General features: G+C 42.4%; 1 protein-coding gene across 3 annotated transcripts in view; it reads left to right on the top strand.

Annotated features, from left to right (window-relative positions):
• POU6F2 (POU class 6 homeobox 2) overlaps positions 1–15,645 on the top strand; it is a 715,277-nt gene that overhangs the window by 185,271 nt on the left and 514,361 nt on the right. The window contains exon 1 of one of the 3 annotated variants that reach the window (XM_056520454.1): positions 11,879–12,071. The exons of the other annotated variants lie outside the window; for them this stretch is intronic. Within the exon in view, the coding sequence (XP_056376429.1) occupies positions 12,069–12,071 (3 nt within the window). The 5' untranslated portion in view covers positions 11,879–12,068. Of the gene's footprint in view, positions 1–11,878; positions 12,072–15,645 lie in introns of those variants that run through there. 3 annotated transcript variants of the gene reach the window in all.

The raw sequence follows: 15,645 nt of genomic DNA, 5'->3' as shown, positions 1-15,645 counted from the left end.
AAGAATGATCATTTTTGTGATCATTTATTTAAACCTTAAAGAGGACCTGTGGTCAACCCCCCAAAAATTGAGATTACATTGACATTAAAGGGGTACTCCGGCGCTTAGACATCTTATCCCCTATCCAAAGGATAGGGGATAAGATGCCTGATCGCGGGAGTCCCGCCGCTGGGGACCCCCGTGATCTTGCACGCCGCACCCCATTTATAATCAGTCCCCGAAGCGTGTTCGCTCTGGGTCTGATTACTGTCGATCATGGGCCAGAGCATTGTGACGTCAAGGTTCCGCCCCGTGTGATGTCACGCTCCACCCCCTCAATTCAAGCCTATGGGAGGGGGCGTGACAGCTGTCACGCCCCCTCCCATAGGTTTGCATTGAGGGGCGGAGCATGACTTCACACGGGGGCGGAGGCGTGATATCACACGCCGCCGGCCCTGTGGTCGCCGGTAATCAGACCCGGAGAGAACACGTTCCGGGGACTGATTAGAAACGGGGTGCGGCGTGCAAGATCACGGGGGTCCCCAGCGGCGGGACTCCTGCGATCAGGCATCTTATCCCCTATCCTTTGGATAGGGGATAAGTTGTCTAAGCGTTGGAGTACCCCTTTAAATAGCTTAGGATAACCTAATCACACACTTTTTGACAGTTTTTTTTAAATGCTTTCTTTCCTGAGATATGAGGGTTTATAATTTATCTGGTAATTCAGGGAATCAGTCAGATTGGCGTGGACTTAATAAAAAAAAAAATACATATCAATATCAGGTGATGACACCCCCTGACTATTTAATCCCACCCATCACCTGATATTCACTCACATTTTTTAATAAACCCCTTTATATCTCAAGAAAGAAAATACAGTGGTCCCTCAACATACGATGGTAATTCGTTCCAAACAACCCATCGTTTGTCGAATCCATCGTATGTTGAGGGATCCATGCAATGTAAAGTATAGGAAGCTGTACTCACCTGTCGCCGCCACTCCGGACCAGGTCCTCACCGCTCCCGATGCTGTCCCAGGGGCTCCCGATGCTGTCCCGCTGCTCCGGTGTCTTCTTCGCGATCCTCCGGCTTCTTCCGCATCTTCCGCATCTTCTACAGGGTCCGGGCCTCGCTTTCTGGTGACGTTATTACGCTGCTGCGCCGGCGCGGCGTGCGTAGTGATGTAATAACGATGCCGGAAAGTGAGGCCCGGACCCTGGAGAAGATGCAGAAGACACCGGAGGTTCGCGAAGTGGACCCGGAGCAGCGGGAATAGGTAGGCGAACCTGCCCGGGATGCTTAAACTGCTATCCGACAGCAGCTTAAGCATTTTGCGCTGTCGGATAGCAGTTAATGCGATGGCCCGACATAAAAGCATCGTATGTCGATGCTGACATCAGCATGCAATGGCCTCTGAGAGGCCATCGTATGTCGATTTTATCATATGTCGGGGCCATCGCAGGTCGGGGAGTTACTGTATATATCAAGAGACTGTAAAAAAGTGTGTGATCAGGGTATCCTGAGCTATTTAAAGGGGTACTCCAGTGGAAAACATTATTTTTTTTTAAATCAAGTGGTACCAGAAAGTTAAATAGATTTGTAAAATGCTTCTATTTAAAAATCTTAATCCTTCCAGTACTTGTTAGCTGCTGTACACTGCAGAAGACTCTCTTTAGTTTTCATTTACAGATCCATATTGGGAGGCTTGGTTTTTTGGGACCAATTGTTTGTTTTGTTGGCATCATTATAGTATACTATATAATATACTATACTACTATGTACTGCAAAACAAAACAAAAAAAACACTATTTGTGGGGTAAAATTGAGAAGGGCCCCTTCACCTATAATGGTATTAACTACTGTCTTCAACTAGTTGATCCTGGGGTTAAGGGATCGCAACAAAACCCACTCCAACTAACAAGAATGCATGGCAAGTTCTGTACATCCCTTCTGGAATTGGACTGTGTAATACAAGTACTGCTGGTTAAGGCCACCTCTGGTACAAAACCACTACTGAAACTATGGGCAAACTAAATTATTGCTGTCCATTTGTGCCGATATAGAATAGACTCTAAGGGGGACATTTAAAAAGGTGCTTATAGCCATTTTTATGCTTATTTCAGGCACACAAAAAGTCTCACATGCGCCTGAGCACTTTTTTTGTGCGACTTTTGTGGGTAAGCAAAAAGTTACAAACAAATGTTAGTTTTTACTTTGCACTGGTCACGAATTTATGATGTGTGAAAGTCTCATGTAGGCAAAAAAAAGTCGCAAACCCCTTACAAAAAGTTGCAAGTCTGCTCCAGGTCTGGCCTGGAGTACTAAACTCCTGTACTTGAGCAAATGTAAAAAGTTGCAAAAAGTCTCATAAAAGTCTCAGCTGCGACTTTTTTGTTTTGCCCCCGTGTGTTTTGTTTTGCTTGATGTGCTCAAATTTATAAACCCCCTGTGATAGTATGATAAATATATAGCACATGAGCAAAACTAAAGCAAACAAGATTCCTTCAGAACTTGCTTACCAAAGCAAAAAATGATAAATGTCCCCCAAAGTAGCTAAACAATGGGTGGGCCTGCTTGTGAACCAGGTAATATAATTTTTACATTGGGCTCCAGAATTTTGGTAAGTTGTCTACTGCACAATCCACAAAACAAAAAGAAAATAAATTGGAGGGGAAATTTATGTGAACATGAATAAGTGGAGTTAGAATGAGCAAGTATTTTCATTGATTTTAGAATATTTTGTATGGACGACATGCATAGTAGAATAGCAGATTAGCTGCCAAAAGTAACCAGAGTTCAGTTAGATTTTTCCAAAAGTATTTTTGAAAATTAAAGCCAAGTCCTAATTGGTTGCTAAGGTGGATTTATCTATATATGCCTTGTGCAATGTTTGATCTCTGCCCATATGTTTTCTGATGTTTTGTATTGTGTTATTTAAAAACTATTTTGACAGTTTAAAAAAATAAGTCAGGTAAATGAAGTTTAAGTGCTGACTTTTAATATGGTCAACTACATATAAGTACTCAATTTTAGTCTTTTGTTATGTATGCTCTGTATACTATGTTTAGCTAGAGGATACACTATCTATTGGAAACCATCCAAAAGTATTGCTAAAACCTTTTATCTTAGTAAAAATTTTCAGAACAGCACTGACATCAGGAAATATGCAAATAGGGAGAGCAGATGTACAGGGTGGGCCATTTATATGGATACACCTTAATAAAATGGGAATGGTTGGTGATATTTACTTCTGTTTGTGGCACATTAGTATATGTGAGGGGGGAACTTTTCAAGATGGTGGCCATTTTGAAGTCGGACATTTTGAATCCAACTTTTGTTTTTTCAATAGGAAGAGGGTCATGTCACACATCAAACTTATTGGGACTTTCACAAGAAAAACAATGATGTACTTGGTTTTAACGTAACTTTATTCTTTCATGAGTTATTTACAAGTTTCTGACCACTTATAAAATGTGTTCAATGTGCTGCCCATTGTGTTGGATTGTCAATGCAACCCTCTTCTCCCACTCTTCACACACTGATAGCAACACCGCAGGAGAAATGCTAGCACAGGCTTCCAGTATCCGTAGATTCAGGTGCTGCACATCTCGTATCTTCCCAGCATAGACAATTGCCTTCAGATGACCCCAAAGATAAAAGTCTAAGAGGTCAGATCGGGAGACCTTGGGGGCCATTCAACTGGCCCATGACGACCAATCCACTTTCCAGGAAACTGTTCATCTAGGAATGCTCAGACCTGACACCCATAATGTGGTGGTGCACTATCTTGCTGGAAAAACTCAGGGAACATGCCAGCTTCAGTGCATAAAGAGGGAAGCACATCATCATGTAGCAATGTTGCCTATCCAGTGGCCTTGAGGTTTCCATTGATGAAGAATGGCCCCACTATCTTTGTACCCCATATACCACACCATACCATAATTTTTCGTGTTCCAACAGTCTTGGAGGGATTTATCCAATGTGGGTAAGTGTCAGACCAATAGCGGTGGTTTTGTTTGTTAACTTCACCATTCACATAAAAGTTTGCCTCATCACTGAACAAAATCTTCTGCGTAAAGTGAGGGTCCTGTTCCAATTTTAGTTTTGCCCATTCTGCAGCACCTGAAACTACTGGAAGCCTGTGCTAGCATTTCTCCTGTGGTGTTGCTATCAGTGTGTGAAGAGTGGGAGAAGAGGGTTGCATTGACAATCCAACACAATGGGCAGCACATTGAACACACACAAGTGGTCAGAAACTTGTAAATAACTCATGAAAGAATAAAGTTACGTTAAAACCAAGCACATCGTTGTTTTTCTTGTGAAATTCCCAATAAGTTTGATGTGTCAGATGACCTTCTTCCTATTGAAAAAGCAAAAGTTGGATACAAAATGTCCGACTTCAAAATGGCCGCCATGGTCACCACCCATCTTGAAAAGTTTCCCCCTCACATATACTAATGTGCCACAAACAGGAAGTTAATATCACCAACCACTCCCATTTTTATTAAGGTGTATGCATGTAAATGGCCCACCCTGTAGTTTTTCATATTATAGCTAAATTATAGTATTTAGTTGTCATAAAGATGGGATAATGCATAGGACCCCTCTCTGTGAGCCAGATCAGAAAGCTGCAGGCAAGAGTGATTTCTGATGTGCTAAAGAATTATTGTGCCTATACAGTATTGTTAAATGGTCACCATTTATTTGATTCTGTGCCATGTAATACCTACATTTTCCTTGAAGCATCTGTACAGAGATTTCCTCGATAACAGCCGATTGGTGGGGATTAAAGAGGCTGTGGTGGCTCTATCATTTTTAAAGTTTGACACATCATGCTCCTACCAATGGCAAAAGGGAAGGTGGTGATTCAACCATTGAAAACTTCATTGACTGCAAAAATATGTAACAATATTTTATAAAATGCAAAAAAAAACAATACTGTCTTACAAGTGGAGAAAAATAAAAATGACACAGATCCAATAAAATATCATAAATAAATGTCTTTATAAAACCCACATTAGATATATGTTTTTATTTATCATGACAACATTTTGTAATGCAATTTTCACCCCAAAATGGCACATGAAAGCCTGCAGTTAAGCGCGTCAAGCCAAGGAAGAAATGGAATGCTAATAAATAACCAGCAATTTAGGCTGACAATGACAGACTGATCACATTGATTACATTGATTATCTCTCAGACTTTTACAATGTATATACAGACAAGGCCAATTTATTGCCCTAAGAGGTTAAGACGGATATCATTATAGAAGAAAAAGAAACACAAACAAAAATAATCCTATATCTCAATGTGAACACATGCAGTCATAAGCAAGGCCAGTGAAAGCATTCTGTTGAGAGAACTGAATTTATTTAGTTGGCCCTGCAGAAAACTGCTCTTACCAAATTGTTATCCCAGATATTCCAGTGCATGTGATGTTTATTTTAATGGTACTGAGGATCATTATTAAAAAGACTAATTTTATAAAAGTTTTTAATTTTATTTTTATTTTATTGTGTTCTTTTATTATACATAAAAATAACTAATACAAAACAAAATAAAATAAGGGTAAGACCTTGAGCCCCTTACTTGAGTCAGACATCATGGTTGTTGAACTTCAACTAGAGGTAAAAATTGCCTCTAGAGCTTAGGTTAGTTTATTCTCCCAGCATGCAACGCGTTTCACTGCCACAGCAGCTTCATCAGGCATAACAAGAGACATATGTGTGGTGAATTTATCTAGGTCTTGAAAGGATACGTCCCTGACGTATCCTTTCACCACCTAGATAAATTCACCACATATATGTCTCTTGTCATGCCTGATGAAGCTGCTGTGGCAGTGAAATGCGTTGCATGTTGGGAGAATAAACTACCCTTACACTCTACTTACCTTTTGGCATGTCTGTGATCTGCGCCATCTAAAGCCGGCATTCTTCAGAAGTCCGTCCTTACTCCAATTCTTTCCAGCCGTCTGGCTGCGGACAGCTTATGCGCTCACCATTGTTGTGTATGTGGGTACACAACAAAATCAGGTGAGCCTCTCCTACTACATTGACCTTATACCTAACAGGTCTCTCTTTTATTACACCATGGAGCGCTGTATCTTTTATCTTTTTTAGACAGCTTGGATGTGGCTGAAGCATGAAGAGACCATATAATGTCTGAATAACTCAGCCAGGAGTTGACAGCAGGATGAGGAGACACTAGGGCTTCACAAAACCTAAGATTAAAAGATTAATTTAGAAATTTAAATTGAAGATTTATGGTAGCTAGTGCTACCATAAATTTTTTTTGGCCCAGACCAAGGCCCAGCAGCATCAGTAAACCATATATTGGCTGAATGACACAGTCTGGAGTTGGCTGAAGCATCAGGAGACCATATAGTGTCTGAATGGCACAGCCTGGAGGTGGCAGAAGCATGAGGAGACCATTGAAATTTAAGATTTTTAAATTGAAATTTAAGATTTTTAAATTGAAATGAAGGATTTTGACATTGAAATTTCACTACTCTGCCTGACATACTTATTGCGTATATGTGGGGAGTACAATACTCTTCACTACGCTTAGAACAGTATTTGTCTAGAACAGCAGCAGGTGTGTACTATTGGCTGTCCTTTTACAGTATATAGACCCATGGCAGATTAACAGGTACAAAATGCACTACTTAGATGTAGGTATGTGGTATGCACTAATGAGGGCAGAAAAATGTGCTACAGTACACTTAAAAATACTTATTTTCACCTGTATCCAAAATTACTTTATAATCAGAAAATGTCAGAATACCACCTGACATTCAAAATAAGAAAATGATACATACATTCTCTGAAGAAAAGGATGCTTCATTAGGTGACAATGTGAGTATTGTGTGTTCCAGCGACATTAGCTCATCGGAGGAACACACCAAAGAATGAACGACTTAAAGCCTACTGGAACTGAGGAACTTCAAAATGGTAAATCTACCACCTGGGATAGACAGTCGATTCCAACAGCCGATGGTCAGTATCCACAGTTTCCTTTTTCTGCTAGTCCTTAGCAATATTCCTTTCATCACTGGTATCAACATGGCAATAATGCAGGGAAAGTAACTCAAGGATACCCACATGTTTCCTACAATACGCATTCAATATATGGAGATCATATAGTGGCTGAATGACACAGCCTGGAGATGGCTGAAGCATGAGGAGACCATATAGTGTCTGAATGGCACAGCCTGGAGTTGGCAGAAGCATGAGGAGACCATTGAAATTTAAGATATTTAAATAGAAATTTAAGATTTTTAACTTGGAATTGAGAATTTTAATGCCCAAGTTTTAGTGTCCCGGGCCCCAGCGTGTGTGTACAAAGGACCAAATCTATTTTGAAATTTCCATTGAAGATGTATGGTACCTAGTGCTACCATAGACATATATAGGTAATGTTCTAGGCCAAGCAGCATCTCTAAAGCATGTAGTTGCTTAACGACACAGACTGGAGCTGGCTGAAGCATCAGTAAACCATATATTGGAGGAATGGCACAGCCTAGAGGTGCCTAAAGCATCAGTAAAACATATATTGGATGAATGACATAGCCTGGAGGTGGCTGAAGCATCTTTAAACCATATATTGGATGAATGGCACAGCCTGGAGGTGGCTGAAGCATCTGTAAATCATGTATTGGATGAATGGCACAGTCTGGAGTTGGCTGAAGCATCAGTAAACCAGATATTGAATAAATGGCACAGCCTGAAGGTGTCTGAAGCATGGGGAGACCATATAGTGTCTGAATGGCACAGCCTGGAGTTGGCAGAAGCATGAGGAGAAATTGAGATTTCAGATTTTGAAATTGAATTGAGGATTTTGAAATTGAAATTTTAACTCCCAAGTTTTAGTGTCTTGGGCCCCGGCGTGTGGGTACAAAGGACCAAATCTATCAAGGAGTCACATGGCAGCACAATGACAGATCATGGAGGTGGCATCAGTATGAGAAGACCATATAGTGGCTGAATGGCACAGCGTGGAGGTGTTGGCAGCATGAGGAGACCATATACTGGCTGAATGACACAGCTTGAATGTGACCAAAGCATGAGGAGACCATATAGTGGCTGAATTGCACAGCCTGGAGGTGGCTGAAGAATGAGGAGAGACCATATAGTGGCTGAATGGCACTGCCTGGAGTTTGTGGCAGCATGAGGAGACCATATAGTGGCTTAATGGCACAGCCTGGAGTTGGCAGCAGATGAGGAGACAATAGGTCCTCACAATCTCTAAGAATAAAAGATTAATTTTGAAATTTCCATTGAAGATGTATGGTACCTAGTGCTACCATAAACATATATAGGTAATGTCCTAAGCCCAGCAGCATCTCTAAAGCATGTAGTTGCTTAACGACATAGACTGGAGCCTGCTGAAGCATCAGGAAACCATATATTGGATGAATGGCACAGCCTGGAGGTGCCTAAAGTATCAGTTAAACAGTGGCTGAATGACTGCCTGAAGTTTGTGGCAAGATGAGGAGACCATATAGTGGCTGAATGGCACAGCCTGGAGGTAGCTGATGCATGACGATACAATATAGTGGCTGAATGAGAAAGCCTGGAGGTGGCAGCAGCATCAGGAGTCCTGAAAGTGACCCTAATGCAGAGGAATTTCTGAAACTGTGGACCAGCACCTTAATTATGTTTAGCAGTATCCATGGCAGCACAATGAGAGAGCCTGGAGGTGGTAGGATCAGCATGAAGAGACCATAGAGCAGCACAATTAGAGAGCCTGGAGGTCACAGCATCAACATGAGGAGACCATATGGCGGCACAATGACAGTTCCTGGAGGTGGTAGCATCAGCATGAGGAGACCATATGGTGGCACAATGACAAAGCGTGAAGGCGGTAGCATCAGCATTAGGAGACCATAGAGCAGCACAATGAGAGAGCCTGGAGGTGGTAGCATCAGCATGAGGAGACCATAGAGCATCGCAATGACAGAGCCTTGAGGTGTCAGCAGCAGCATGAGGGCCATGCCAAGTGAGGGTTGAGTCTGAGGAACCCGCCAACTGTTGACTGGGGGTGTCGGATGTCACTTGGGATGAAGTGGATGACCGAGTGAACCGATCAATCATGGCTGCTGGGTTGCTGGTCGAGACACGACTGTTAGCTGACATCGGGAGCTCAGACCTCTCACTGTGACTCCGGCTGCCACACGCCCCTACTCTGCTGCGAACTCTGCCTGATGAATTTAGGCCTCTGCCACCCAACTGTGCATGTCCTGGCACTACTCTGCCTGACATACTTATTGTGTATATCAGGGGAGTACAATACGCTTCACTATGCTTAAAACAGTATTTGCCTAGAACAGCAGCAGGTGTCCTATTAGCTGTCCTTTCGCAGTATATAGGCCCTTGACAGATTAACACGTACAAAATAGTACACTACTTAGATGTACGTATGTGGTATGCACTCATGAGGGCAGAAAAATGCATTACAGTACACTTAAAAGAGAATCTGAGTACAACACCAGCCAGTGAGTACTTTTGCCTGGACTTCCACAGTATCTAGGCCCTTGTCAGATTAACAGGTTTAAAATAGTACACTACTTAGATGTAGGTATGTGGTATGCACTTATGAGGGCAGAAAAATGCAATACTGTATACTTAATAAACGTATTGGAGTAAAACACCAGCCGGTGATTACTTTTGCCTGTCCTTTCACAGTATGTAGGCCCTTGACAGATTAACAGGCACAAAATAGTACATCACTTAGATGTTGGTATGTGGTATGCACTTATGAGGGAAGAAAAATGCAGTACAGCATGGTTAAAAAAAACTTATGTTAGTAAAACACCAGCTGGTGATTACTTTTGCCTGTCCTTTCACAGTAAGTAGGCCCTTGACAGATTTACAGGTACAAAATAGTACACTACTTAGATGTAGGTATGTGGTATGCACTTATGAGGGCAGAAAAATGCGCTACTGTACCCTTCAAAAATTATTTGAGTAAAACACCAGCCGGTGATTACTTTTGGCTGTCCTTTCCCAGTATGTAGGCTCTTGACAGATTAACAGGCACAAAATAGTACACTACTTAGATATACGTATGTGGTATGCACTCATGAGGGCAGAAAAATGTGCTACAGTACCCTAAAAAAAAAAAGGATTTTTGCACAACACCAGCAGTACACAACAGTGCTGCAGCACAAAAAAAGCTGCATACTAAACACCAAATTGCACTCTATCAAACACTATTAGTAATGGACTGATGTGTATTATAACTAGCAGATGATTTGTTGTGGAACAAAGACAGAATTGCGCTAAAAAAAAAAATATTTTCAGTGAAAAAACACTGCTCTCTTTCCACCAGAATGCTGATGTGACTAGGATGTGAAATGCGGCTGGAATGAGCTTTTCTGTGTAACACACACACAGTGATGTCCTTCCTATCTGTATGCAGTGTAATGAATGATGTGACTAGCTGCAAAATGGCTGCCGAATATATAGGGCTGTGACCTCACAGGGGTGACTGGCTGCTGATAGGCTGCATCCTCCATGTGATTCATGGTCATCTCGCCTACTTCCCTTCCCGCCTTCCGAGCATTCCTTGCCCCATGTACTGACATGTGGATCCACCATTTTAGATGCCCTGGAGCTTGGACTGCAGTAAATGGAGTTTAATGAAGCAATTTGCACCATAGAATCACAGCGATATTCGCATTCATTGCAAATCAAATATTTCATGAAATTCGTAATGAATTCGGGTTCGTCAGCTTCCATTCGCTCATATCTAATCATGTTGCTTCTACAGCTCCTGAACCTAGGATATAAAACCTGTCCCTAGCCAATCATCTAATAGGACCATCAGGGAACTGCTCCTCCTTCTTTGGGCATACTAGTGTTCCCAGTAAAATGTCTTCCTGTTAAAGTGTTTGATGTCCTGTGTTTAACCTCTGCCTTATCCTTTGTCCTGTACTGCCTCTCTAGTGTATGACCTGGACTTTTTATTATGATTCTGTGCTGCCCTTCCTGACATGTTTGCCTGTTCCTGACAATGTGCCTTCACTTTTTGCCCAAGACCTCAGCCAGTAGCTGGACAAGATAAAACAACTGATACCTTAGCTGGAATAATAGAATAATAAAATGATTCAAGATTTCAGGAGGCGGTGCCGAGCTGCTCAAGGGCTGCAGTCTGTCATGTCTCCTGGTTTCTCCTCTCTTTTCCTCCTTGAGTAATATACAGGTTAAAAATCTTGGGTATGTCCCATGCGTAGAGGTAACAGGCCTTGTTGGCATGGGCCTCTTTGCATCACCGCACATGTATCGCTGTTGGTAGGCTCATCCCACATGTCAGATTTTGAGAAAGAGCTTGGCACATCTGTATCCACTTATCAATCTATCAGTGTGTTTCAGAAATGTTTGGAGAGGTGCCGTTTGAATGGTGGCTAGAAGGTTGGGAGTCTGTTTTCTGTAGATTTTTTTTTGTTGTATGTATTCGTGGTTTTGTGGTTGTTGTAATATTGTTTTTGTCTTTCCTTAGTTTTTTTTTTAGATGTTAGGATATTCATACATATATTGTGGAGTTTTACATGTGGATTGGGACCTGAAGACCATCAGCTAGGCCACTCCAAGGAGGAGGTGTCAGATAATTTAACCCCATCACGACTATACCATGCTAATTATAGTGTTTGCATTTGACAGATCTGCACGTTCCGGCACACAGAGTCAACAGCAGGATTGGGCTGACACCTGATCCTGAACTAAGGAGGTATGTGATGTCAGCAATGACATCACAAGGCTTTCCTTAGCAGAGTGGGCCTGAAGTCGTGCAAAGAATATGTGATCTGCGTCATTCTTCCAAGCCTGTCATTACAGATCAGTGGGAACAGTGATATAATGGATGATTATCATTAGCTCAATATTATTGATAATATTATGATCTGTATATGAGGACAACAGAGAACACATAGAAAATGTGTCCCTTATTTACATGTGCCCCCAGAGCAAAGAAAAATAAATAACTAAATAGCATTTAAAAAAAATCATAACCATTAAAACTTGGCAGAATATCCTTCCTGCAAACGCTGGAGCTAGACTCAACAACGGACTATCCCACAGCAAGAACGTCAAATGGTGAGAGGTACCATTCCCTTTTTTACACAGGTCTGCCAACCTAGGTACACTTTTATTGGTAGGAGGACATGTAAGCTAAGCAGTAACATTTCATATACATTCACTCAAGCTAAAGATAAACTTAGTCTACAAAAGAGACACTTGTTACTGTATTGAAATATTGAGAGTGCATCCAATACTGTAATGATCTGCCTACATAGCACGGCCCATTACCTTAGATTATCACTATTGTTTTTATTGCATGACATAAGGATTTGATACATCTGAAAAACATAACTTAATATTTGGTACAGAAACCTTTGTTTGCAATTACAGAGATCAAACATTTCCTGTAGTTTTTGACCAGGTTTGCACACACTGCAGCAGGGATTTTGGCCCACTCCTTCATACAGACCTTTTCGAGATCCTTCAGGTTTTGGGGCTATTGCTGGGTAATACGGACAAAGATTTTCTATTGGGCTCAGATCTGGAGACTGGCTAAGCCACTCCAGGACCTCGAGATGCTTCTTTTGGAGCCACTCCGTAGTTGCCTTGGCTGTTTGTTTTTCGGGTTGTTGTCATGATGGAAGCCCCAGCCACGACCCATCTTCAACGCTCTTACTGAGGGAAGGAAGTTGTTGGCCAAGATCTCGCAATACATGGCCCCATCCATCCTCCCCTCAACACGGGGCAGTCGTACTGTTCGCTTTGCATTAAAAAAACAGCCCCAAAGAATGATGTTTCCACCTCCATGCTTCAAGTTTGGGATGGTGTTCTTGGGGTTGTACTCATCCTTCTTCTTCCTCCAAACACGACGAGTGGGGTTTAGACCAAAAAGCTTTATTTTTGTCTCATTAGACCACATGACCTTCTCCCATTCCTCCTCTGGATCATCCAGATGTCCATTGGCAAACTTGGGTGCACTGCAGGATTTTAATCCATGACAGCTTAGTGTGTTACTAATGGTTTTCTTAGAAACTGTGGTCCCAGCTCTCTTCAGGTTATTGACCAGATCTTGCCGTGTGGTTCTGGGCTGATCCCTCACCTTCCTCATGATCATTGATGCCCCAAGAGGTGAGATCTTACATAGAGCCCCAGACTGAGGGAGATTGACCATCATCTTGAACTTCTTCCAATTTCTAACAGTTGTTGCCTTCTCACAAATCTGCTTGCTTATTGTCCTGTAGCCCATCCCAGCCTTGTGCAGGTCTACAATTTTATTCCTGATGTCCTTACACAGCTCTCTGCTCTTGGCCATTGTGGGGAGGTTGGAGTCTGTTTGATTGAGTGTGTGGACAGGTGTCTTTTCTACAGGAAACATATTCAAACATATATATATATATATATATATATATATATATATATATATATTAGTTTTTTTCCAGTTTTAATGTGTCTTGAACACATTTTATAATTTAATGCTTTATGCTATGCTTTGTGTTCTGTCCTTGTTGGTATTATGATGCTTAAATTTTTTTGCTTTACATATTATATTTCTGATATATACCTTTATTAATAACACACTGGGCCTCATTTACTAAGAGTGTTGGGTTTTTACTAGTGGGAAAAGTTGTTTCAGACTTGCAGGATTCCTCTCTATTTACTATTGGGAAAAGTCAGGAACATTTTCTGACCAGCTTTTTCTAGGTCGATATTTCCAGCCATTTACCCACAGGATGTTGGGTTTGTTGGATTTTCCAGGCGCACACTGTCGCACACTGGCGCAGACTGGCGCAGACATGTCTCAGACACTCTGAGCCAAAATAACCAGACAAAAACTGGTCGGTTTTTGTCTGGTTATTATTATTATTATTATTATTATTAAGCCTGTTATTTTAGGATTCCGAATAGCGGGAGAAAAAATAGTGCTTTTTCTCTTGCTATTCTCTATGAAAATAGCGGCGCCTGACGGACCCCATTGACTATAATGGGGTCCATCGTACCCGTTATTGCCCGTTATGACCCGTCAAAATGCTGTCCGCCAAACTCCCCCCCCAAAAAAAGAGAGTTTGATGGCCATTATTGACGGGGCATAACGGTAGTGTGAAAGGGGCCTATCAGTCTAAACATGCATCCTCGATACCCCCTGCATGCATGTCACATCGTCACAGAGCAGCAATTGTGTGTAGCTCCAGGTAGTAAAGTGTGGTGGACACCGAAGGCCAATACTGTAGATTGCGGGGTAATCGAGGGAGGTAAGGCTGGGTTCACACCACGTTTTGTTAACTACGGTTCCCATATACGGCTGGGAAGAGGGGGGCGGGGCTTAATCGTGGTGCCCGCACTCAGCCGTATTCAGGAACCGTATTTAATGTATGTCTATGAGCCGACCTGAGTGAACCGCAGCCTCCGGTCGGCTTCGTTTTCGTCCGTATGCGGTTTCCCGACCGTAGGCAAAAATGCGGTCGACCACGTTTTTGTCTGCGGTCGGGAAACCTCATACAGCCGAAAGCGAAGTGGACCGGAGGCTGCGGTTCACTCCGGTCGGCTCATAGACATGCATAGAGTGCGGGCGCCGAAATTAAGCCCCACCCCCCTCCTCCCAGCCGTATACGGGAACCGTAGTTAACAAAACGTGGTGTGAACCCAGCCTAAGAAGAGGCTTTTTTTTTATTTTAAAGCCTGGGCACATTAATTGAAAACCTTTTTTTTTTTTTCTTTTTTTTTTTTTGCTGGATAGCCCCTTTTAGTTTGCAGTGTTGAAAAGTTAGTGCAAGTAACTCTGGGCCATTAATGTATAATTAATATTTTCTCTTTATGGAGCTGCCTGTACTGTACCTCTGACTTCATACAGAGACACTGCTGTGCAAGTTCCATGCTTTGTGCATGAGCAACAGAAGTATTAAGACAAAAATCTGCAGATCTTACAAAACATATTTAACCTACCGATATGCTTTGTCTGTAGAGTGGTTCAGTATGATGAAGAAATGTTATTTATGCAGTACACAGTACAGAGTAGAAAAAAAATAATATCCATAAAAATAAATAATAAATAATATAACCTCTTCCTCCTGTATACCTGCTGGGCCTTAAAGGGGTACTCTGCCCCAGACATCTTATCCCCTATCCAAAGCATAGGGGATAAGATGTCTGATGGCGGGGGTCCTGCCACAGGGGACCCCCGCCATCATCACTACAGAGCAAACTGGCACTGTGCGTGATGATGGGGCGATGCAGGGGACGGAGTATCGTGACTTCACAGCTCTGCCCCCGGTGACATCACATCCCACGCACTCAATACAAGTCTATGGGAGGGGGCATGGTGATGGTCACGTCCCCTCCCATAGACTTGTATTAAGGGGGCAGGGCATGATGTCACGGGGGGCAGAGCCGTGACATAATGATGCACCGTCCCCTGCATCGCCCCATCATCACACACAGAGCCAGACGACCCCTGCATCACCCCACCATCACGCACATCATGCACAGAGCCAGCAGCGGGACCCCCGCGATCAGACATCTTATCCCCATCCTTTGGATAGGGGATAAGATGTCTAGGGAGTACCCCTTTAATGCTCATGCAATTTTTTTTCCTCTTTTTCCATCATCGTTCTCCAAGCGCCAAAACTTTTTTATTCTTCCATCCGCAAAGCCA

This window comes from Hyla sarda, chromosome 5 (assembly GCF_029499605.1).
Source record: "Hyla sarda isolate aHylSar1 chromosome 5, aHylSar1.hap1, whole genome shotgun sequence".
Classification (NCBI taxonomy): domain Eukaryota; kingdom Metazoa; phylum Chordata; class Amphibia; order Anura; family Hylidae; genus Hyla; species Hyla sarda.
Note: the sequence above shows the minus strand (reverse complement) of the source record. Positions and strands in the feature narration are given on the sequence as shown.